The following is a 26,930-nucleotide window of genomic DNA, read 5'->3' as shown; positions in this document are numbered from 1 at the left end:
CAGTACATTAAACAATTGACCTTGTCCTGAATATCGCAACACAACTTATTACAGAGGAAAGTGTGTAGCTCCATTAACTTACAGTTCACAGGTCACATTGTGTGCGATGGATGCCCTCTGACAGCAGCGATGACTGTATGCGATCACAGATCCAATGTGCAGCTGCTGAAATGAAGTTTCTCTTCACCCTCACAAAATGTGGTATTGTCAAGATGCAACTGCATTGCAGCAAAAAGATTATAGGACTAAGTAAATGAGATCTCTTCTTCCACATGCCTTCCAAAAGTTTAACTTCTCTTAATAGATCCTTCCCATAAAGATGTTTGATCATGGAATGCAGGCTTTTGCTTCAGTTTTGATTCCTGTCTCATCCATCAGTGACTGGACATCACTGACAGCCTTTACATGTCATTAACATTTTGTTGGGTTATGTGAAAGATCCTTCAATAATATTCTGCTATGCTAGTCACTGTAGTCTTCACACATTGCTCTCTTGACAGTCAAACGCATTTCACTCAGCATCTATCTATAGCTCTCTGCTTTGTTTTACACTGATTATGTGGTGGTCTTATTTCTTTACAAGTTTTTTACAATGACCGTTATACCATGGAGGGTTCTTCTCATCATGAACTGTTCTACTAGGTACATCAAGTGCTTGGTCAAGTATTCTTTTAAACTTGAGTCACAATTCTTCTACATGCTTCTCTCCAGAGCTAAATGTTTCAAGTTCCATGTACATGTATTATGTTACATAGGTTGTTGAGCATATAAACCCTTCTACTTGTACCTTAGTAACCATTGTTGCTGCAACTGCCTTATGGTCACTGATACTAATTTCAATGTAGACATCCTCAAAGATGTCAGATCTGTTTTTTGCCATTACAGCAACTATATTTCCAACATCGGCAGTAGTTTGCACAGAAGGTATTTGGTAATGTTTCACAGGATGTCTTGTCACTTCAACCACTAAAAAAACTGCAATTATCCCAATTTTCTGTTGTACAGCAAAAGACTTCTCTGATGATTAAATAATGAAGGAAAATTATTTGCTAGCAAACTGAGGTTTTCTCTAAAATTTTTGATTACATCAGAAGGTGAATGATTTTGAAGTAATAGGTTTAACATCAGAAGAGGCACCAATGTTAGCACTGAATAGGGGATCATGGAGGAACTGTATAAGGGGGGCTATGCTCCAGACTGAACGCTGAAAGGCATAATCAGTCTTAAATGATGATGATGATGATGATGATGATGATCAGAAGGTGAGTCTGATGGTGAATAGAAGGATCCAATTGCATTCTGTAACTTCAGTGATATATGCTTGGGAGGGGAAGAAAGGAGATGGGGGAGGGGGGTTGTCTGATGTGAATCCTAACCAAAAATAGATTCAGTTGTAAGTTTATGCCCACCACTGATACTGAATGTTTCCCCAAATAAACTTGCCTGCAGCTTCAATTTCTATCTCAAAGGGCTTGTGTTTCTTGTCTACTGCAACAAATACACCACCCCCATTTCCCATTATAGCCTATGCTTCCAATACATGCTTAAAAATTTCCCGAAAGTTTTACTTCTGTCAACATCAAGTTTTAACCAGCTTTCTGTACCAAGTACTGTGTGAGCTTCACTGCTTTTTATGAGTGCTCCAAGCTCTGGCACTTTGTTGTGAATGCTTTAGCAGTTACCCCTAGGATTTTAATGCTCTCATCAGTAAGGGATACTTTTTAAAATCCTACACTGATACTTCTGGGTCTCCTACAGTTATCATTAACTGGGCATGATGGAGAGTCATCTAACTTTAAAAAAATCTTTGTGTGCACCCCAGACACAGTCAGCTACCTGGTTAGCAAGCTCTGATGTGTAGTGCACACCCGACCCATCAAGGGGTACCACCTTACATTCGCAAACCTATGGTCCAAAGTCTAGGAAGTCACGACATAGTTTGTCACAACCAGGAACAATGCTGCTGATCGTGAGCATCATTGAAACTCCATGAGTAAGGCTGGTATTCTCAACTTCCCTGCCAGTCACAGGAATGATCCAAATATTATCTCACATCCCAGATGGCACGCACCATTGTCCCAACAGGTGCTACAATCTGCAGTTGGTTACACCCTGTTCCCTCAATGAGTTCTTCAGCATGTTGAATGCATATAAATTGATTACATATGGTGCTCCTTCCCAACCCTTACTGCCATGTCCCTATGGTGTACCATTATTCACCCTATGTTTGGACCACCTGTGATTGACAGACTCCAACCCTTTTGTGTTTGCCTCTCCTTGACACATGACTCAGCATGTTTCCCAACACATTAAGTGGGTCTCACTGGCTCAGTTTAAGTTTCGGTGAAAGACAGCATTTCAAACTTACTATTTAGGGGGACGTTTGTAATATCAGGAATTGCCCTTAGTCCTTGCCTCACCTGTACAGGATACCTAGACCTACCACTGACATGCCACTCAGCCATTCATGTTCAAGAGGACATGTAGTGATAGACCCTGTATTTCCTGCAGAAGAGACAGTATCCACAAGAGAGGACAGTAGTTGAGACACCGTTGGTACCTCTGATACATGACTCTTTGGTGGCCTCCCAACACACCTATTCACAGCAGCTCTCAATCACTTGACAGTAGTCAGGGTAATTTCCAGGTACTTATGAACTGAAACTAACTCATCCTGTGCCTGAGTTGGCCTGCATTATGTCTGGCACAATATTTTACAGAACAAGAAAAAAACTATCTTTAAATTAAGCTTTCTGATCATCTTTTAATTAAAGAGTCCAATCTGCTGCAATTATTACCACTAGTCTGTCAGAACTGAAGCCACTAACAGCCAAAATGAGACATCCATTACAACAGAAAAAATTGGTACAAAATTTACTATTACTCTGAAAGTCTTTTATAGCATAAACAAAAGAATGACAGAATATAAAATTTAAATCACACTTATCAGGCACATGCAGTCCACCACAATGGAAAACCCTGAAGTCAGTTTACATATGTAAAAGTATGTGCAAAAATGCATGGATTTCTTACTTCGCTGATTTTGACACACATCCTACTTGCATGCCAAAGATAAACACGGCAGTGTCACTTAACCACAGTCAAAAATGCAAAAATTGTGGAGCAACAATGAGTCACATCTTCCACATGTGGCAGCCATCAAACCTTGATGAGATTTCAGAGTCATGCAAGGATTGGCAACTTGCTTTAATGCTCAGAAATTTAAAACTGTGTACATCACAAATTGAAGAAGGAAGGGGGGGGGGGGGGGGGGGGGGAGGAAACACATAGTATCCTATGATTCCTGTATCAATGATTCATACTGGTATCAATCAATTCACACAAGTATCTGGGTATAACCAATTATTGTGTACCCAGGACAGCAGCTGGTCAAATATTTATCATGGAAGATCACCAAACAGCTGTACATATTTGAGATGATGTTTTATTTTATTTTGACTACCAGTTTCAGCATTTCAGTATGCCATCTTCAAGCCCCATATGTATTTCATAGATATTCAGATGCATCGATATTAGCATAGTGGAGCCATCAGTGTCTGGATATTGTGAATTCGCTTTTTGAGTGTTTCCTTTGAAGACTTGACAACAACTAGAAGGGAGCACTCGAAAATGAAGTCGTGATATCCAGACACTGATGGCGCCGGTACGCCAATATCGATACATCTGGATGGGGCTTGAAGATGGCATACTGAAATGCTGAAACTGGTAGTCAAAATAAAATAACATCTCAAATATTTAGGGCTGTTTGGTGATCTTCCTTGATAAATAGATACAGCACATAGCAGCACTTGGTTCACTGGCTAAACATAGGTAAAATGCAATCAATCTACAAAGGAGACCGTTTACGATACACTTGTGTGTCCCATCTTAAAATATTTCTCAAGTGTGTGGGAACCATACTGAATACAACTAACAGGGAGTACTGAACGCATACAAAGAAGGGCAATGTGAATGGTCAGAGGATTGTTTCACCCATGAGAGAGTGTCACTGAGATGTTGAAAAACATGAACTGGCAGGCACTTTAAGATAGATGCCAATTATCCCACAAAAGCCTAATTACAAAGTTTAAAGGTTCAGCATTACGTGGTGATTCCAGGAATAGATTAGTACATCCTATGTATCACTATCATAGGGACCACAAAGACAAGATTAGACTAATTACAGTACGCACTGATTCATTTAACACACCATTTTTCCCATGGCACATATGCAAATGGAACACAAAAAAGCCCTAATAAGTAATAAAATAGGAAATATCCCCTGTCATGCATTCAACAAGATTTGCAGAGTGTATATGTAGCTGCAGAAAGGAACCATCCCAGCATTTACCTGGAGCGATTTGGGGAAATCATGGAAAACCTAAATCAGGATGGCCAGACGTGAGATTGAACCATTGTCCTCCCGAATGCGAGTCCAGTGTGCTAACCGTGTCACCTTGCTCAGTGTGTTTTTGTGGGAGAGGAAAATTGGATGGGTTGGTGGGGGTGGGGGTGGAGCTTGAGTACCATATGATTTTTGAAGACTGGAATGAATAATGAAGCTGTTCTGTTTAACTTTACCAATGGTTTAAATTATGGCTCAAGAGTGATTCAACCCGGACATCAAAGAATGGAATGCAGTATCTAAACATTTCAGAGTGCATTTTGGTTATCGGCATTCACACAGACTATCAAAAGAATGGACCACCACCACTGAGGAAGCTCGACAAGAAAGTTGCAACATTGATGGTGTACAGGGTGGTTATCTGTTAACATCACAAGTTTCTTGCTACACTCACTTGCGTTATAGTAATGGACTTTGTGCTCAGTATTATTTCATGGCTTCCTTTATTATCTGATACACTGTGAGGGTTGGATGAAGACTTATTAATGTTGAATGCATACCTTCCCTTCCCATTTACTTCAGCCATGGCCAATACATGTTTCACTGTGGGTCACAGGGTTGCAAAAAACAGTTCAGTTTGCTTGTCGGCACCCACATTATGATATATGTTAAATCCCATCTTGTGATTGCTGTTGTGTGACACATTTCAATAAAGTAGGCAAGTATAATGTTAGGGGTACACAAAAATTGTTAAGTTACTAAGGTAAAATGGAAGTGCTTGATAACATCCATTCTGGTGTCCCTACCCACAGCGTTATGGCAGTAGTGCTAAATTGCAATAAAACTTTGTGTTTTTTTGCTAAAATAGGATGATCTACCTGGAAAACAGAGACAGAACACTACACTAAAACTGACCACCATTGAGATGGCACAATATGTGTAACAGAAAAGTGTGTGGTGAAAGCTTAAGTGCAGACATCACATTTTGTAAAGAAGACTGTTTTAGAAGAGGGAAATTTGTCATCAGACTTCTCAACTTTACTGACATTAAGTTGGATTATCAAAAGCATTGCTTTACACTAAATGAGATATGATGACAAGCAATGAAAGAATAATGTATGAAAGAGTCTCAAATACAAATATGTACTCCTTCCAAGCCATTATCAACAAATTTTGACAGTGAAAATATTGGCTTGTCATCAACATCAGGTAGTAGCACCTCTCTTGCTGCTGTGGACCTTAACTTTGTAGATCAAAACAACAGCATAAAATAATGGGTAAAATAGGTTGTATTCTACAATAAATCTCACATCTAAATTTCCAGTACAGTGCAAACTTTTATTTTGAATAAGCGCATAAACATTTTTGTGCATTAGTGTATATATCAAGCTTTTGTTGTGTTAATCTTTGAACATGTATTGCAACTTTAGTATGGTTAATCCCATTGTTTACTGGCTTACTTTTAAATTACACTGTACACCATTTCACATAATATTACAGTTTGTCTAGTTTTCCTCCAATCACTACATGCACTGTATGTTAATTCCTAATTACAGCATCAAATAACTATTTTAGAAATCATTCCAACAAGAGTGACTTCCATTAATACAGACTGGGATTTCCCAGTTAGTCACAATTAGTGAGTTCATTGTTTAAATTTCACGTGAGAGAGGAGGGGAGGGGGGGGGGGGGGAGATTAAATTAAAAATAACTGCAGCATGTATGAAAAAGCACACTTATAGACGAAAAAGTCATTGAAATGAAAAGTGCTTCATAACTGAAAAAGTCAGCTCTTTTGAGGGGAAAAATACACCTTTAAATTAGACACCAGTTTAAAGTAGAAAAATGTACTGTGCATGTTTGGCATTTATGGGTGCGCAATAGTGAGGTTGTCAGCATCCTTACACACACACACACACACACACACACACACACACACACACACACACACACACACACACACATTTACTTTAAACGACACAATCACTCCATCTCACACACCATAAGACAACGGACAAAGGGTGAAATGTGCTATACCTGGGATTAAAACATAAAGAAAGTGACAGAGGAGCAAAATAACACCATATGGAAATGTGATTGGCTGACCACTCACAAAAACATGTGTGAGCCTGTCACCTTGTTAATACGTTACGAACATCTCCCTACAATTTTAGGAAACATGTCAGACATATCATGAAAACCTTAAAACTCTAACCACATTTGTTTGAGTGTCACTTAAAATAGAGAGCAGATCTGTCAGTAATTCCGCAACTGCCCTCTAGTGTGAAAATAAAACACAGTCTGGTGAAATGTGTCGCAAACCACAAGCACCATACATAGGAGGATCCTCTCACCAGAGCAAGAAGCCATGCATCACAAGACCATAGCCTATTTAAAGACGAGTAAGGAAGACCTCTTTCTGTCTGTGTAACTGGAAGGAGGTAGACCACAGTTAGGTTATGGACTTTACTAGATGCAGCTTATTGTCTGTCACTTGCAGCCCATTGACACATAACTGTGCACCTCAACGGTGAGGTGATAGCATGTAGGTGGATGGAACACTAACTAAACCAATGAGTGAGACATGCCTCCTTGGCTGCTGCATCTGCCCTTTCATTCCCCGCAATACCCACATGCCCTGGCAACCAGCAGAAAGACACCTCATTCCCAAGCCATTGTAGCTGAAGGAGGACATCCTGTATAATGGACCACTTTATCTGCTGGGTCAAGCACTGTAGAGAGTGAAGGGCACTCATGGACTCGGAACAGATAAGAATTTAGCATTCATCTGCATCTGCTCCAGTGCCTACATGATCACATATAATTTCACATCAAAGAAAGTAAAGACTTGAGGCAGTCAGATCTTGATGGCACAATCAAGGAAAACAACAACACAGCAACCAATGGCATCTCCCTGTTTAGACCTACACACAAACACAGCTACTCAGTTGGGGTACACAGTTAACATATCATAAAACAAAATATTAAAAACATACGAAGGAGTGTAACATCTCCATTACTGCACTAAATCTAAAATTACTCTGGCCTCTGCAGGTAATTAAAACCCTTTGTTTGGGGTTTAACATGGCCCTCACCAAGTGACTCCAACACATGCTGCATGCAAATACAAAGTGGCCTTGTCGCTTGTGGATGACGGGAGAAAAGGCATTCCGGAAATGGACAAGCAACAGTATTATACAAAGGTGAATTTGGAGCAATGAGGAACTTACATCCCTGATGTACCATCAAGAGCTGCCACCGGATGATGGGTCGCAGTTCCCCAGACAAGCAAACAGATTGGGTATGGGGCAAAAACTTGTACAGAATGATAAAACCCACTGTCACGTATAAAAAGTAAAACTAAATTAGCCGATGAGGTGTCAGCCAAAGAAGGACAGCTCACGAAGATATGGGCCACTGTCAGATGGGCGCCCCACCGACACTGAGGTGGGTCTTTACGGTGCAGGAGGTAGCCAGGTGTCACCTAAGCATGGCCAATGCGGAGCCAGCACAGAACCACAGAGTCCCTGCGAGAGGCCCGCATGGAGGACTGCCACAAATTCGTAGTCTCTTTAATGGCATGCAGTTTGTTGAGAGTGCTGAGGTTATTCCATTTCGTCTCCCAAAGCTGCAAAACCTTGCAGTGTAGTACTGAATGCAGGTCAGTTGCAGAGAAGCCAATCTCCGTAAGCAGTTTCTGTGTAGCCTGTTTGACCAGCCTGTCGGCAAGTTCGTTGCCTGGGATTCTGACGTGTCCTGGGGTCCAAACACCACTGAACAACCACACCATTCCAGGGCATAGATGGACTCCTGGATGGTCACTGCCAAAGGATGACAAGGGTGGCACTGGTCGATAGCTTGTAGGCTGCTCAAGGAGACAGTACACAGAAGAAACGACTTCCCAGGGTATGAACGTATGTGCTCAAGAGCACGAGAGAGAGCCACCAGCTCGGCAGTGAAAACACTGCAGCCATCGGGCAAGGAATGGTGCTCAATATGTCCTCCATGGACATAAGCGAAGCTGACGTGACCATCAGCCATCGAGGCATCAGTGTAAACCACTTCATGGCCTCGGTACATGTCAAGAATTGAGAGGAAGTGGCAGCAGAGAGCTGCGGGGTTAACTGAGTCCTTAGAGCCATGTGAAAGGTCCAGGCGAAGCCGCGGCCGAGGTGTGCACCATGGAGGTGTACGTGAATGGACCTCAAGTATAGGTGATAAAGACAAGGACTCCAGTTTGGCAAGAATGGATCGGACACAAACTGCAATTGAAAGCCCTGACCTGGGTCGCCAATGTGGGAGATGAACAGCCATGAGTGGGAAAAGGAGATGGTGATTCGGATGCACAAGAGAACTACAAACTCCCTGGGAAGGGAGTGACCCAAGGGACCCCTTCCTAGTGAGAGGAAGTGAAGAACACTTATGCTACTCCGGCGCTGAAGTGGGGACTGATATCCCCAATGGTTGGGGTGAGGCTAGAACTGTTGTAGTGGCGGCGTAAGACGATGTCATTGGTACAGGATGTAGGCCTCAGTGTAGCCTACATCCTCAGCCTCAGCGTAGGTCAGTCAGTCCAGGGTCTTGTACTCCATCATTTTCCTTTCTTTCTGGAGAATTCGGCAGTCAGGCGAGCAAGGCGAATGGTGCTCTCCGCAGTTGACACAGATGGGAGGTGGGGCAAGTGGAGTATTGGGAATGTGATAGGCGTCCGCAATCTTGACATGTGATGCTGGAAGTACAGTGAGAAGACATAGGCTGAACTTCCAGCATTTAAAGCAGCGCACTGGGGGAGGGACATAGGGCTTTACATCACAGTGGTAGACCACTGCCTTGATCTTCTTGGGTAATGTATCACCCTCAAAGGCCAAGATTAAGGCACTGGTGGCAACCTGATTATCCCTCGGATCCCGGTGGACACACCGAACGAAATGTACACCTCGCCGCTCTAAATTGGCGCGCAGCTCACTGTCAGACTGAAAAAGAAGGTCCCTGTGAAATATGACACCCTGGACCATATTTAAGCTCTTATGGGGCGTGACATTTACAGAAACATCCCCCAACTTGTCACAGACGAGTAATCACATGACTGGACAGAGGATGCTGTTTTGATCGAGACCGACCCAGATCTCATTTTGGACAAGGCCTCCATGTCCCCAAACTTGCCGTCTAAATGCTCAACGAAAAACTGAGGCTTCATCATCAAGAAAGATTCCTCATCAGCTCTCAAACATACAAGGTACCAGGGAGAATAAGAGCCACTGCCATCCTTGGTCTAACGTTCCTCCCATGGTGTGGCCAGGGAGGGGAACGATTTGGGGTCATACTGTTACTGAATTGAGCCCGTGACTGCTTAGAGACTGCTGGTGTTTGACCACCAGCAAGACATGATGTACTACGCTTCATCACGTGTCATCCACCCCGATGCCACCCAATCTGACCAGGGGCCCTCCCCACAGACGCCATCCAGCTGCAGCAAAGACAACCTGGCAGGACGGCCACTGCCGGGGGTCCCGATGCATCTACTCCTCGGTATATGTGGGGAGTTAACGGCGCAGGCATTAGCAGAATGATCCCTGTGTGGTCAGGGGGCTACAACCAACAGGGTACATGGCGGCCCTTCCAGAAGAGACTGGCTACCATGCTGGATTTCAGGTGCAACAAAGCAAACAAGTCCATTATCATCATCACCGTAGAAAACGATACTGCACAGTTGGAAAAATATGCACCCAGGAGGGTGACCTTGCCCAACAGTTGGAGAATGAGCAGAAGTGCAGATCCACATCAACAAAGGATGCGATAGGTCTCAGCGCATGATGGACACGGTGCACCACGTAAGGCGCCCTTCCCCAATTGGCTCACCCTTTGGGAAAACTTTGAAAAATTGAGGTAAAGCCCTACAGGGGACCATCACAAAAGGCCAAAACGTGAGAGACGCCTTTTAGTCGCCTCTTACGACAGGCAGGAATACCTTGGGCCTGTTCTAACCCCTGGACCCACAGGAGGCATTGCAACACTGGGGGAGGAATAGAAAACTGCAAAATCATCCACAAACAAGGAGCATTGTACAGCAAAGAGGCTAACACTTTAAACACTGTCCTGAGGAACACCAACCCCCTGCTAAAAATGATCCAACAGCACATCACAAACCTGGAATTATTTTCCTTTTTTTTAAGGAAAAAAAAAGGGGAAGAAAGAAAGGGGACACTTCATACTGCCTTCCAAATATTATATGTATATGTATGTATATTCTTTTGTGAATGAATAATATTCTGAAATATCTGAATGACACTTTTCCTATTCTTTTCATTTGCAAACTTTACCATATGAACTTGTGATGTTACCTAATGGTTAATGTTAGAGTAGTTGCTCTTCTAAACAGCATCCCATATGGTCAAACCAGCTGCATCTATACCTGTGATTACTCATACTTTAGGTACTTGGATTATGCATAGCTTTATTTAAAAAAGGATAGCTCAATGTGGTAATAGGTTCGTACTGCACGTCTGCTTTCATGCCACACAGCTAATTCATTGCAAATAAAATAACCTGTAGCTGTGATCCTGCAGTCACTGGCTAGAACTGTGAGTTAATAAAATATACAGAAATATAAAATAAAAGGTAAATGAATAATCTTATAACAAATTTTCCGTTCTAAGTGATGCAGATGACAGAGAACTATGTTGAGTAATGTTTATTCAAGAAAGGATATCTCAAATACATGAGAAGTGGTCCTACAATATTCAGTTAAAATACAGACAGAAATTATCATTATCAAATGCAGTAAAGTTACGTTGGGAGCATTATGAGAACGGTAGCAAAATCCCCAAAACTTCTGTAATCAAAGATACTTGAAAACGAAGACCATTTTGTAATCACAATACATGAAATATACACCACGTCAAAACAGTTCAGGATTCAGCTTGATGATTTACAAACCATCACATGTGATACAAGAACACTATCTCATAGAGTGTCTATCCTCAGTTCCATTATACAGAGTCCTACTCTGGAACACTTTCAGACCTCTCAAATCATAAAATCCCTTCAGAAGTTAAAGTCTGGTAGCAGCCGTTCACTACACAGAACCAAACACGTCCTTGATAGAATACTACTTGTTACCACAAGCAGGTCCGCCTCTTACCAGAATTCACATAAAAGTGCCCGGAATATCTCCCTTGAGCTCTTCACTCGAAAAGCCTCAGTCTCCACTTGACTCCCATAGTGTTCTGCTAATGTCTGCTTTTCCACTGGCTCAAGGCCATCTCCACCAAAAATACATTGTTCTTAAGTTCTACAGACATCATGTGACTCAAGCTGACCACTTCCCAGACTAAAGTATACATCACACCAGCATTCAAACAAAGAAATGTTATAAAACATTTGGTCACTCTCAGATCATTCACAATAAATATAAAGGTTCGTCCATAAATAAATAATCCAGTATTCTAGCACAATTGCACTCACAATAAATGACAACAGATTGTTGTTAATATTGTTTAAACAATTATTTAGGCCTGCTTGTTAGAAGCATATTTCAGCACTCTTGTATGAAGGTGGTGATAACTGACACATGCGACTGACCAGTCTTAAATTATCATGATTTTATATTATCAGTATTAAAATTTAAATAAAGTACTACACTGTTCAGAGGTACTCAAGCTGTATTCATTTGCTGTGTAATTGTGGAGGATATGATGTTCTGACAAATATTTGTACAATGAAAAGATGTAAAAAATGTAATAAATCAAGAACTAAAATAGATAAAGATACATAGCTTTCAGAGATGATTGCTATATTGCCATACTGTCATCTGAGATATTGTATTTTGAAATCGCATGAAGCATTTAAAATTTGATGGTTCAGAAATTCATTGCGAAAATGTTTGTTTGCTGTGAAATATTAACTTCTGTAGTTTTAAAGATATTGGAATATTGGTGTGTCAGTGGATGCTACTAATTTTTCTGAGATTGCAAATGTATTCAGGTTTGTTTTAATACTTGACTGTAAATTATTATACATTCTCAAAGATCTGTAAGCAACCATCTATCAGCTTATCTGACACTCGGTCATTTCTAGAAGCATTGTCTGTCCTCTTAAGCGATTTGTCCATCATCAGAATTCCCCATATTGGCTTTTATCCACATCTGACCCTTTGCTGATGCCCCTGCATCTCCCATATTGACTTTTATCCACATCTGACCCTTTGCTGATGCCCCTGCATCTGGCTTGCCTGCAGCAGCCACTGCGGTCCACCCGACCGTGATACACTCTCGGTCCTGGGGCCACATAGCTTCACAAACAAATTCACCTCACCTCATATCAAATCTAAGTGGCTGATCAGCACGCTTACTTATGCATAACATTACAAACTTTGTATATTCACACTTTTTGTAAGACGGGTGGTCCCTCCCAACTATACTTTCCTCATCTGATACTGGGTTGTGTGATGTGACTGTATGTTACATTGAAATTCTGACTGGTGTGCACACAGCACCACTTGATGGTGCAGCCTAGTTCATCCTTTACTTGTGGCACTTTACATCACTGAAAGGCTGGAGTGTAACCATGTATGCAAGTGAAACAAGGATGACAAGCAGTTTAGATATGAAGAGAATAGAGGCTTTTGAATTATGGTTTTATAGAAGAATGCTGAAGATTAACATAACTAATGAGGAGGCACTGAACAGAATCGGGGAAATAAAAAAAGGGGTTGGTTGACAGGACACATTCTAAGGCATAAAGCCATCAACAGTTTAGTAATGGATGGAAGTGTGGGGACAGAAATTGTAGAGGTGGAGCAACAAATAGATTCAGAACAATTTAGGCTGCAGTACTTATTTGGAGATGAAGTTGCTTCCACAGGATAGAGTAGAATGGACAGCAGCATCAAACCTGTCTTCGGACTGAAGACCACAACAACAATTACATTAACTTCTCCAACAAAGGCAATGTTTCTGAATATGTGCATACAACTGAAGGTTCAATTATTTTATTTATTCAAATACTACACTGTTCTATGCCCAACAAAACATCCAAAAGACTTCTGGTTAGCACAAGGTTATTAAAAATATTAATCTTTCTCTGGATAATACTGATTTTTTTTTCAGTAACAAGCAAACACATTTTTTAAAAAATATGTTATCTCAAAACAGTCAATTAAGCACACAAAACATCATGCACAATTTTTAAAAAAATTGATAAATTAAATAAAAACTACTTCAAACTAAACAAGTGATTTGAGTAATTAAGTGAAAGCTGCAGACTACAATAATGTTTGTAAAAATTGCAACATCTAGGATGGCTGGCTATAGCTGTGTCCTATCCTTTTCTTGAGAGACTAGGAATGTTTCTTACAGTGACACAGTTTTGTTCATATAGGACATGCTCATACAAGAGTGTCACTTGTGTGGAACTGGTGAACATGAGTGGGTCATACTCAGTGAAAAGCACATATCATGTGACGCAATATAATTACAGAATGAGATGAAAGTCACATCATTTATGTGGAGATACCTGAGCATATCGCTCTGACCTGAGGGGTCAGCTTGGCACCATAGCATCACAACAAGTAATGACTCATCCACATCTACAGTTCAGTGCATCTGCCACGAGCCGGATTCATGGTACAACTGTCATTCCTTTGTTCATAAATCACAAATGCTTCAAACTCCAACTGGTACATGAATGCCACTGTGTGGACTGAGAGACAAAATGTAGTGTTTTAAACAAATCCTGGTTCAAACTCCCTATATTGATGGCCAAGTATTCCTTAACACTTCAAAACTGGGCAAAATATGGCAGTCCACACAGCTGAACAATACCATTTACAAGCACCACAGATGACAGGAGGCATAGAATACAATGTGTGTTGCCATTTACTATGTATCAAGTGCTGTCTGACAAAGTGATGTCTGGCCACCAGACCTACATCGAGGATGTTTAGAGGCCAAAGTAAAGTTCCTCTACACACTGAATTTCAGCAGCACTGTGCCTGTCCACATGTGATGAGAAATGTGGAAGCTGCCTACTAAGAATAGCAGGTACCACTGTCACCATTTACTACATGGATTGCTTATTAAATATGTCTGGGATACAGTTGGTCAGCAACTTTTTTAAGCATTGCTAGTGCTTTGCAGAAACATTTCCCTAACCCTCTGATTCTCTGCTGTGGTATCCTGAGTTGCAGTTAAGTCACACCATTATACTATCTTTAGCGCAGCATAATGCTCATATCAATCATGTGTATCCTCTGTGTTGCAAATTTCACAAGCATTGGTGTATACAATAATTGGACAAGTGCAATTTTAAAGACATTGGTGATTTCAGTTACACATTACATGGTGTAAAAGCAACAACACTTTTAATCACAGTGCTTAACACAAATCCCATGGCAATCATTACCTTATCAAGTACAGCTGTACGTGGTTCAAGGCTGGTAAAGAGGCATTAGTGAAGTGAAGGGAGCCTACAGAAACAAAACATGCAACAAAATATCAATAATATACAGAACAATTACTAAACATGCAATATTTTATGCACTAAGGAAAAATTTTAAAGGAAAATATCACTCAGCAGTCTACTTAAACAGGACACAAACCACTATTAGCTGCAAACTTTTCAAATAAAACAAGAAGTAAAAAGTGTTTTAACTAACTTGACTTAAACCAACACGACAGACTTTTGAAATGGCACACACTCACAGTCCAGATGTATACATATGATACTGTAAATTATAGTGCCATAGTCTCAAAAATAATATCTGCAGTGCTCAAACAGGTGGAATCATTGAAATGACAAGTGTGGAAATGTATACAAAACCTGACAATTACAGACTTTTTTAGATCTGGAATACTTTTCATCATCCTGCTTGTTCACTCAATCCACACTTGCTATTTCCTTTTTTCTCCCAAAGCAAACTGGATATGTATTTTACTTTTACATAATATCTTGCCAATGGGTCCATAACAATCAGAAACCACACTATTTGTAGACAATCGCTGGAGTCTAATTATTCTACAAAACAGCTATTAAGGAGCATACAACACCTGTTTGAAGTAACATCCATAAAGACTGACAAACAGCAGTAACAAATTCAAATTAGTATAGCTTTACCTGTCATTTTTCATTTCTTTCTTTCAACAAAATTGGTAAAACGTATCAGACTACTGCTACAAATATGTTCTGGTATTTCAAACACTATATGCTGCATGCTATTAATCACCATGCCCCCATCTATCATTAACGTGCTACAAACTTTACAATAAGATTAAAAGCATTAAATGGAAAGAATATAAAAATTATAGGGAACATATTTACTACCTTCCAAGTCTGGAGATGATACATGACCACTTTATAAATTTTCCATCTGTCATCTTTGAAGTTATTACACAAGATTTGCTTAAAAGTGTGACTACAATGAAGCATAATTATGTTCATAAAGATACTTGGATCTTTGCAGTATGGGATGTCAACAACCATTCAGCATTCATTGGAGATATTATGATTTACAATAGTCATATTTTTCAATGGCAATCAGGCCATACAAGAATGTCCGATCTATACTGGAATAATATAGACTGCACATACGATTAAGATTTGTGTTACTTAAAAGCAATAAGTTAACAAAAGAAAAACTACACCATCACATCTGTGTGTCAACTAAAATGAAATCTTACCTTCTGGCTTCTTCATATTTTATTTGCTGCTTGAGGAAAACTGCATTTTTTAACAATTCCTGTATGTTGTCGAAACTTTCCTCAGCACCTTCCATAGATTTTATAGCCCTACAAATAATCAGCACACTATTAGTGGGTTAACAACTTTGAATAACAAAAACAATACATGGACCATTACAACCACAAAAAATATTCAACATTGGTTTAATGCTAATGAGTTAACACTTAATCTAAGTAAAACAAATTATATACAGTATGGCAAAGCAACTCAAGATATGGACCTCCAGTTAAAACTAACGGATAAGAAGATAGAGAGTGTACAATCCACAAAGTTTTTGGGCATGCACATTGATCAAAACTTAAGCTGGAAAGACCATCTCAAGTACTTATCCCACAGGCTCAATTCAGCATGTTTTGCATTGAGGATATTACCTAGAGTATGCAGCACAGACTGTACTAGACTAGTGTATTTTGCTTACTTTCAGTCCATTGTGTCTTACGGCATAGTGTTCTGGGGTAAAACTAAATCAAGCTTAACAGATGTCTTCAAATTTCAGAAAAGAGCTATACGAATCATAGCACATAACTCTCCAAGAACTCATTGTAGGCCCCTTTTCAAAGAACTGCAAATACTCACAATACCATCACTGTATATTTTTAAAAGCATTCTGTGTACAAGAGCACATATGAAAAATCTACGTACAAATGAGGACTGCCATAATTATAATACTAGAACTCTTAAGAATTTGTATGTAGAAAGGGTAAGGACAACACAAACCCAAAAGCATGTAAGTTATTTTGGAATAAAACTTTACAATTCTCTGCCAGTGTACATGAAGGAAATAATAGATGAAGTAAAATTTAAGACTGAGCTTAAAAATTACCTTTTAAGCAAAACTTTCTATGACGTAGATGAGTACTTTGATTGTGTGTAAACTTATTGCCAAAAATTTTAATTTATATGTATAAATTTGTACTTTTTAAAAAAATGCCTTGAAAGTGATATTCCATTATTATGTCTGTAGTACCTGTACTAGTATGATAACTTGGTTGTGACAATTCCTATATCATGTAAATGATATACAGGAAGATAATAAAATGAAATGAAATGAAAATATACAAAAGCTAAGACACTTATCACCTTCTGAAAAAGAGAGGGATATAGTATTGTGAAAGAACAAAGAAATATGTTACAACTTACAAAAGAAAAATAAGTTAATATAAGCAGGAGAAATCAATGGTGTCAGACAAGATTTACCATACATTCAAAGATATACAAGAGAGAGCAGTGTAACAAGACAAGCATCCAAATCCATGCTGTAACAAAACAGAATTTTTCAAAAAGGCTGCAGAGCGATTCCAACGATAGGTCTTAGAGTGATTAATGACATGAGAGTTATTCAGTCATTACTAATGTTCAAGAAGTGATGACAGTCTCCCTTTTACAATATGAAATTATCATTCCTTTACAAATGTTCCAAAATCATATATTGTTTGCAAGAAGTTTATTATTTGCTTGCTTCCTGGTAGTTTCCATTCCATGATCTGTCATGGCAATCTTTCCTCTGACATCTTTTTCATATGCCCATATCATATGAACTGTTTTTCTTCCACAAAATCAAAACCCAAACTTGTGACACTCATTTTCTTCCTAATGACTTCACTTCTGACCATTTCCCCATCTGTATATCTTTGCAGCTGTTCTCCAAAAGCTCAACACAGTTGCTATCAATCTTTTCATCAAATGGTATCTAACTGCCCATACTTCTGAGCCATATGTCACAATGCTTCTAACAACTGTTTTCACAATTTTTTGTTTGTTTCCTTTCAACTCTGTTGATTCCATAAAATACTGTTCAATGTTCCAATAGTGAAATTTCCATAATTTGTTCTTGAAATAATTTCCTTATCTTGTTTAGCATCTTGTGTGATATTTCTCCCAGGTACAGGGGTTGGACAAAAATACAGCAACACCATGAGAAATGCATGCTTGAATATAAATGCAGATTCTGTCCACACCTACAGGTTGCACTGTTGTATATGACCACAAATGAGACCTGTGCAATGTCTTCAATAGTTGGTAAGTGTCAGCCATGGTCAGAACAGTGTTCTGTGTAGTTGTCAATGCATTATGTAGGAACTAAGTGAATTCAAAGATGGGCAAATTATTGGTGCTTGTATGGTGGTTGCTTCTGTAACCAAACTAACCAAGGTGTTTGGTGTTTCAAAGAGCCACAGTATCAAAGCTTTGTACTGCATACAGGGAAAGCAGAAAAAATATTATCCGTTAAGTCACAACATGGACAAAACTGTTGTTGAGTGATTGTGACAGGTGGTTATTGAAAAGGACTGTAATGAAAAATAAGAGGACAACTGCTACAAAGTCATTGTAGAACTGGAGTTGTACTTGTGAACCCTGTCAACATAAAAACAACAAAAAAAGAGGAGCTTCACAAGCAGGGACTTGTAGGGTGAGCATGAATTCCTAAACCACTCATCACTTGTTGCCTGTAACACAAAAATTTAATGCCGATGCCTTTCAATCCAGACTATGGAGCAATGGAATAACATCACTTGGTCAGATGAATCTCATTTCACATGGCTTCCATTTTCTAGCTGAGTTTACATCCCAAGCGTGAGACATGGGGGAGGGGAAGAGGGTGGTCTGGCCATGATTTTGGCAACTGTATCTTGGTATTCCATGAGCCCCACGGTTACTCTGTAAGGCCGTTTCACCGTCACAGATTATTTGACTATTTTGGCTGACCATGTCCATCCCATGGCTTAAAGTTTGTTCCTAAATGGTGATGCTGTGCTTCAAGATGAGAGGGCCTCGGTTCACACGCAGCTTTGTCCTGAACTAGTTTTGTGAGCAGAAAGATGAACTGCATCTCTCCTGGCCACCAGTCACCAGATTTCAGTATTATTAAGCCTTCAAGGTTGGAGAGAAGGGTGCCTAATGAGTATCTACCTTCACCATCAACTTGTTACTATTTTGCAGGGAGAATGGTATAAGATTCTCTCAAAAACTATGCAGGAGCTGTATTTATCCATTTCGAAATGACTGGATGCTCTTTTGAATGCTTTCCTTCACAGCATTAAACATGGTAATTTGTTGTGTTTGTGGTGCTTCCACATTTTTGTTCACCCCTGTATTTGTACTCTTCAGTATGCATGATCGGTCCCGTCCCTTCTTCCCATGTCAAACTGTGATACGTTCCTCCCATTACCATGTGTTTTGTTTCCTTTATGTTGAGCTGAAGGCCCCATTTTTTTTATATATATTTTTGTATTTATTTCCTGGTAATATATTCAACGTCTTCATCATCTTGTGCCAAGATGAGCTGCTTATCAGCAAATTGTCATGAATATATAGTACCACAATTTATTATGAGTCCCATGTTCTTACATGTTTACTTTTTTTTTTTTTCAAACAGATCCTGAATTGCTTTAATTATGATAGGATTAATAACATACGACTCTAAAGCCTTCCACCAAATTGCAAGAAGTATAGTTTGAAAATGGTGTCACTAAAAATGATGGTAATTACAGAAAAATTAATTTTAGGCATAAATGAACGTATGACCTAGGACACCAGCACCAGCACTGAAGATGGCTCAGTTCTGAAGAGTTGAATTTTATAAACATATTTGACTGGTGAAGACACAATACGTTTTAGACATACTGTATAAGTACCAATTTGAAATACTGTCTGGGGAGCAGGAACTGAAAGTGAGAGACTGCTGTCAGTCATTAACATTAAAACAGAATAGGTGGTGTCCTAAGTCATTGACCTAGAGAACACCCATTGTAAGTGATTGTATGTTCAATGTGAATTTAATTCTCCAATTCTGATTGTTAGAGTTATGTCCACTGACTGATTCCTATTTTATAGTTAAGATTGTAAACAAAGATTTTTAACTATCTTTGTTACACTGTTATCTTCTGATTCTACCAATAAGATATTGTGTCGCATTGTAACTAATGACTTCATAAATCAGAATTTATCCCTCCCACGAATTTAACCACGGCTATTGTCATAATACTACTTCCAAAGAAACCGTGCTGAAGCGTAGAGAGGACGTTTGAATTTTCCAAGACAGCCTGAGAAGGCTGGCAGTAATGATATAGTTCTATAGTTACCCACTTCTACGGTATCTCCTGTTTTGTATAGGGGTTTTATTTTGGAAACCTAATTTGTTTGGAACACTTCTTCTAAAGACGATGTATTTATAATGTGTGATACACGTCTGTAAATTACACTAGCACTACACATGGAGACTGATCCTAATCCAAGAAAAATTACATTATATTTAATTACTGTTAGAACTATTAGCATGGCTGTTAACTTCATCATCACTGATCTTCCTTCAAGTCAATTTGTTGACTTTTTGCATGCAATGTCTGCTTACGTAATCAGCTAATTTCTGATCTCTAATCAAACTTCCTTGATTTTCAAAAATGGTTCAAATGGCTCTGAGCACTATGGGACTCAACATCTTAGGTCATAAGTCCCCTAGAACTTAGAACTATTAAACCTAAATAACCTAAGGACATCACACACACCCATAGCCGAGGCAGGATTCGAACCTGCGACCGTAGCAGTCCCGCGGTTCCGGACTGCAGCGCAAGAACCGCTAGACGACCGCGGCCGGCCCTTGATTTTCCCTTAAGGTTATATCACATGGCTTTCGGTATGTTTCGCTGCTAATAATATTCCACATGGCTTTAGATTTGTTTTGTGCACTTTCATTATTTTGTCATTGTGCATTTACTTAGCTTTCGGAGTTGCACTGTAACTGTTTATACATTTAATGACTTGTGGGTCTCTGTTTATTTTTTTGTGCCAATTTAGACATTTCAGAGTTTGGCTCAAGACGTATGCCCTGAGTTATCAACCCCCCCCCCCCCCCCCCACACACACACACACAGGGAGATACAATTAAGAAAGAGGGAGACTGCAGAGAGAACGGTGTGAGTGCAGAAAGAGTTAAGTGTGAATCATGGAGAAAGGTGGTGGTGATGAGTGTGGGATGAGGATAGCAGAGATTAAAGCCAAGAAGGTTACAAGACTGAAGGAAGTGTTATAAGGATAGTTATCAAGAAGCAGGTGTTGGGTGGAAAGATCCAGATGGCCCAGGTTGTGAAGCACTTACTGAAGTCTAGAATGTTGTGCTTGGCAGCATATTCTGCCACTGGCTGGTTCACTCTGCTCTCAGGTGGACAGCTGGCTAGTGGTCTGGCTCACATAAAATGGTGAGCAGAAGTTACAGAAGAGTTGGTATATGGTATGACTGCTTTGTCAGGTAGTCCTGCTTCTGGCAGCACAGGATATACTTGTGGCACGACTGGAGAGGCACATGTGGGTGGGTGTATCAGTGAGTTGTCACTTTTATTTCTTCCGTCATTTTCTCTACGTTAATATTAAGCTCTTACAGGATATTAATTACACTCTTGTAATATAGGTGAATCAGGGCAGCCATCAGATTTTTAAGAAACATATTTTAAACTCATGAGGATGATATACACTCCTGGAAATGGAAAAAAGAACACATTGACACCGGTGTGTCAGACCCACCATACTTGCTCCGGACACTGCGAGAGGGCTGTACAAGCAATGATCACACGCACGGCACAGCGGACACACCAGGACCCGCGGTGTTGGCCGTCGAATGGCGCTAGCTGCGCAGCATTTGTGCACCGCCGCCGTCAGTGTCAGCCAGTTTGCCGTGGCATACGGAGCTCCATCGCAGTCTTTAACACTGGTAGCATGCCGCGACAGCGTGGACGTGAACCGTATGTGCAGTTAACGGACTTTGAGCGAGGGCGTATAGTGGGCATGCAGGAGGCCGGGTGGACGTACCGCCGAATTGCTCAACACGTGGGGCGTGAGGTCTCCACAGTACATCGATGTTGTCGCCAGTGGTCGGCGGAAGGTGCACGTGCCCGTCGACCTGGAACCAGACCGCAGCGACGCACGGATGCACGCCAAGACCGTAGGATCCTATGCAGTGCCGTAGGGGACCACACCGCCACTTCCCAGCAAATTAGGGACACTGTTGCTCATGGGGTATCGGCGAGGACCATTCGCAACCGTCTCCATGAAGCTGGGCTACGGTCCCGCACACCGTTAGGCCGTCTTCCGCTCACGCCCCAACATCGTGCAGCCCGCCTCCAGTGGTGTCGCGACAGGCGTGAATGGAGGGACGAATGGAGACGTGTCGTCTTCAGCGATGAGAGTCGCTTCTGCCTTGGTGCCAATGATGGTCGTATGCGTGTTTGGCGCCGTGCAGGTGAGCGCCACAATCAGGACTGCATACGACCGAGGCACACAGGGCCAACACCCAGCATCATGGTGTGGGGAGCGATCTCCTACACTGGCCATACACCACTGGTGATCGTCGAGGGGACACTGAATAGTGCACGGTACATCCAAACCGTCATCGAACCCATCGTTCTACCATTCCTAGACCGGCAAGGGAACTTGCTGTTCCAACAGGACAATGCACGTCCGCATGTATCCCTTGCCACCCAACGTGCTCTAGAAGGTGTAAGTCAACTACCCTGGCCAGCAAGATCTCCGGATCTGTCCCCCATTGAGCATGTTTGGGACTGGATGAAGCGTCGTCTCACGCGGTCTGCACGTCCAGCACGAACGCTGGTCCAACTGAGGCGCCAGGTGGAAATGGCATGGCAAGCCGTTCCACAGGACTACATCCAGCATCTCTACGATCGTCTCCATGGGAGAATAGCAGCCTGCATTGCTGCGAAAGATGGATATACACTGTACTAGTGCCGACATTGTGTATGCTCTGTTGCCTGTGTCTATGTGCCTGTGGTTCTGTCAGTGTGATCATGTGATGTATCTGACCCCAGGAATGTGTCAATAGAGTTTCCCCTTCCTGGGACAATGAATTCACGGTGTTCTTATTTCAATTTCCAGGAGTGTAGTTATTGCCAGTATTATTGCATCTTCATTTCTAACATCAGTTCTTAGGTCTATCAAAATACTGTTAAACATTGAAATAATAAAGTTATTTTTGTGGTTTTATAATTTACATACAAATTACATCATTTATGAAGACTTTACAGAAACAGTAATAGGCTACATTAAAATAATTCACACATGTGTGTTTTGATTCATCACTACGGCACCGGCTTTCAATAAAATATACATGAAATCTTTCTGAGAGTCCTTAATGTTACTAGTCTCCAGCAATTCCCACCTAAGGCACTGTTTGTTACTGAGAACATTTTGCCGGTCAACAATTTTTGGCTCCACTTATTTACTTTGTGTAATCATAACAACAAAAATCATTCCTGCTGACATACCAGTTTCCTTAACCCTGCTGAGGACCACTGCCTGACACTTAGAGCATGGCATTCAACTGCTATTATCCCTGATTCCTCACTTGCTACTGCATGATCATTATGCAGCACTGGCTTCCCAATCCTCATAGATCCCTATCAGATTACAACTTTGAAGAACCAACAGATAACGATGAAGGTGATGATGCTACTGCTAGTGATGCGTGGTCTTATGGTTGCATAAAAGTTCTCAGCATTCTTTATGAAGAGGCTGTAGCCACTTCAGAAGGTTTTCCTCTTCGTGTACCTTGTCTGTGTCTGCTGTAGGCCCTTTCTTGTCTCCTGTTTCGCTGTTACAGCCTGCAACGCATTTCTTACATTCACTGATTTACTGTGCTGCATCTGCTAAGTGTTCTGGCGCAATCTTTTACTGTGGCTGCATTTCTGTTACACATATTTCAGACCATTGCATGGAGAGAATATGTTTGCAGCAGTATGTGATCTCTTGAGTCTTTTGTTTTAGTTTTTCTATTTAAACGTGGGCTGTGTCACGTGTAGTCACCTCTGCTTACACAAACACAATACCCAAAACTCATGTTTATGAATGATACAAAATTGTTTTTTAAGAGTTAATTAATTTTGCTAATTGATTCTCAGTTTACAAGGCCAGCGTAAGACTTAACATCACTTAAATTAAGCTTGTCAGAAAGTACTATAATGCAACGAATGAAGTTGATATGGCTTACTTCTGACAGCAGCTCCTCAACACCATTAGTAACACCTATAATAACAATTCATTATTGCAACTTTCACCACCAATATTTTCTGTCACTTTATCCAGTTGAGCACTCACTCATGTCTGTGGCATATTCATTGTTGAACAGGGCAGTCAACTTCTGAATGCATTTGTTCAAGAAAAAAAATTGTTATCTTTCACTATTTCTGTTGCTGGTTCCTTGTTCTGATTTTATGATCATTTATGGTTCTTTTGTGCATTCAGATTCCTCCTGATTCTGTACTTTGAAACTGTTCCTAATGACATCATTGAAGAATAATTTGTAATGCAATTGGGTCTATAGTTTATTGATCTTATAATTTATTTCTTACACTTTTGTTCATTGGATGGGTTTTCCGTTGCTATGATTTTCAACAGTTCTACCTCTAGAGTCATCCTCTATATAGCTGCATTTAGGCCAAAATACCCCAATGCATGTAATACCTAATTTACGAAACAGTATCTACAAATTGAGGCTAAAAATCCATAGACATGATAAATTTAATTATAATGTTGGATATCTTAAAGAGCTTGAAGAAGACTCAGTTAAAGCACAGTACAGTATCAGACTAAATGTCAGAGAACGCAGGCGTTGAGATCAGTCACATTAATGTGTGCGTTAACGTAAGGTCAACTAATATAGAAGCTTGAAATGTGAATCGATATTTCATACGATTTTTTTCGCCAGAATTTACTTCGGCTTACGAGTTCGAAAATACTCTCGCGGTCTGAGAGACTACACTTCGGAGATACGTGCTAAAATGAAATCTGAATGTGCAACAACTTACCCAACGCCATATTCGACATCGTAGCATCGGCCTTGCAGTTCATGATGAAGCTTTGTGACTTCCACTCGTTTTTCGACCATTGGTGGTAATGCTTTCCTAACATGTTCTTGGAGGCGATAAAACGCCAAGGAAGGCTCATTGGCAACAATATGCATATTTTCTGATATTCTCTCCGTTGCTGCGTCAACAATGAAATATATTTCGCAAAATGTCAGAACTTAAAATAATTTTCTGCATTTCTTAAAAAGCATATTGAAGTCAAATTATATTTATCGGTACATTAGCATACACATAGACATTAATACGCCGCAATGTGCAACAATTCTACACTGTAAAATCAACCACTTTACAATTCACACCTTTTTTGACTTTAATATCCAATTCAGGATCAGAAATATTGTGAGAAGACATTATCGTCTCAGAGGATAACGAAGAATTACAGAATACAAATACTCTATTAGGTCAACGGCCTGCGAGTAAACTTAAATCCCCCGAGGTCACCAAAATATAAACAAAGCACCCCGAATTCCGTCTGCTTTCAATGACAGCAGACAACACATTGCTAATATCAAAGATTTTAATACCACATAGTTATCTCTACAGCGCTATTTTATATCTCTTACTTTATCTCTTTGGCCAGCATTCAATGTTTACATTTGCCGAGAAATATTAACCGAGTAACAGTAAATGAATTTTAATGAGCATTATAGCTTTCACTTAAGATATGTGATTCAATTTGATTTATTTATTCATCTAGGGATCATCTCACAACGGTACAGGATTTGGCATCATAATACAATGAAAATAAATAGTTAAAGATATAGGCGTACACACACATAAAATATGAAGGATGATTTTATGAAGATAAGAGATAGATCTATTCTTAACTGCAGGCGTTTCACAAAATCTAATGGTTGGTTTCTGTTTCCAAGACATATATTATGGAGCTTGCACTTTACATCTGATCAAGAATATGTAAATGCTATATATTGTCAGCGTTTTCTTGACTCATGAACATCTACTTTTGTCATCGCTAGTCAGCACCACCGGAAGCGCCGGCCTTTGGCTGTCTCTGCTGTCACCAAGAAACTTCATTGTCCATTTGCTTCTTCTTTTTTTACATGGTAATAGTAAGCCAAGATGGTATTCACTGCTCAGAGCACTGAGGTTATAAACTACGGCACTGCCGATACGAATGGTAGACTCGCCCGCTAATTAATACACGGCGTGAATTGAGAACCAAATCGAATCCGTGGATGAAGCGAAAGTCGTTGTAACAAAAAAAAAGTAAAACATAAAAAATGCAGTAGAATAGGGTTAAAAGTAGTCGTGCAAATATAGTCTAAGAAGGTAATACAGATCAGAATTTAGGTGAATAAAATTTGGGGCAAACTAATGACTTCATTTACATCAATACGCTGAAAACCACTGTGAAGTACATGAAGAAGATACATCCCATTGTATCAATCATTAGGCTTTCTTCCCGTTGATTTGACGCATGAAGCGTGAGAGGAATGATTATTTGAATGCCCCTGTGAGTGCTGTAATTATTCTAATCGTGTCCTTACGATCAGTGCGTGAGTGATACATAGTAGGTTCCAGTATATTCCTAGAGTCATCATTTAAAGCCAGTTGTTGAAACTTTGTTAGTAGTTTACGTCTGTCTGCAAGAGTTTGACGGTTCAGTTTCTTTAGCATCTCTGTAACACAGTCCCACAATCAAACAAATCTGTGATCACTCGTGCTGCCCTTCTCTGCATATGTTCAATATCCCTTGTTAGTTCTGTTTAATACTAGTCCCACACACTTGAGCAATATTCGTGATTGAGTCACATGCATGATTCGAAAGCAATTTCCTTTGTAGACTGATTGTATTTCTCCAGTATTCTATGAATGAACTGAAGCCTACTACCTGCTTTGCTAAAAATTGAGTGTACTTGATCATTCCATTTCATATCCCTATAAAGAGTTACACTCATTTATTTGTATGAGTTGGTGAATCCCGACTGTGACTCACTGATGTTATAGTCATAGGATAC

General features: G+C 40.1%; 1 protein-coding gene across 1 annotated transcript in view; it reads right to left on the bottom strand.

The window, feature by feature from the left end:
* LOC126263674 (BLOC-1-related complex subunit 8 homolog) overlaps window positions 1-25,439 on the bottom strand; it is a 112,279-nt gene extending 86,840 nt beyond the window's left edge. The window contains exons 1-3 of the mRNA XM_049960790.1: window positions 25,251-25,439; window positions 24,892-25,069; window positions 16,021-16,128 (exon numbers count right to left, since the gene is read on the bottom strand). Of these exons, the coding sequence (XP_049816747.1) occupies window positions 16,021-16,128; window positions 24,892-25,069; window positions 25,251-25,302 (338 nt within the window). The 5' untranslated portion in view covers window positions 25,303-25,439. The remainder of the gene's footprint in view (window positions 1-16,020; window positions 16,129-24,891; window positions 25,070-25,250) is intronic.
* Window positions 25,440-26,930: the final 1,491 nt, after the last annotated feature.

Source organism: Schistocerca nitens, chromosome 6 (genome assembly GCF_023898315.1).
Source record: "Schistocerca nitens isolate TAMUIC-IGC-003100 chromosome 6, iqSchNite1.1, whole genome shotgun sequence".
NCBI lineage: Eukaryota > Metazoa > Arthropoda > Insecta > Orthoptera > Acrididae > Schistocerca > Schistocerca nitens.
Note: the sequence above shows the minus strand (reverse complement) of the source record. Positions and strands in the feature narration are given on the sequence as shown.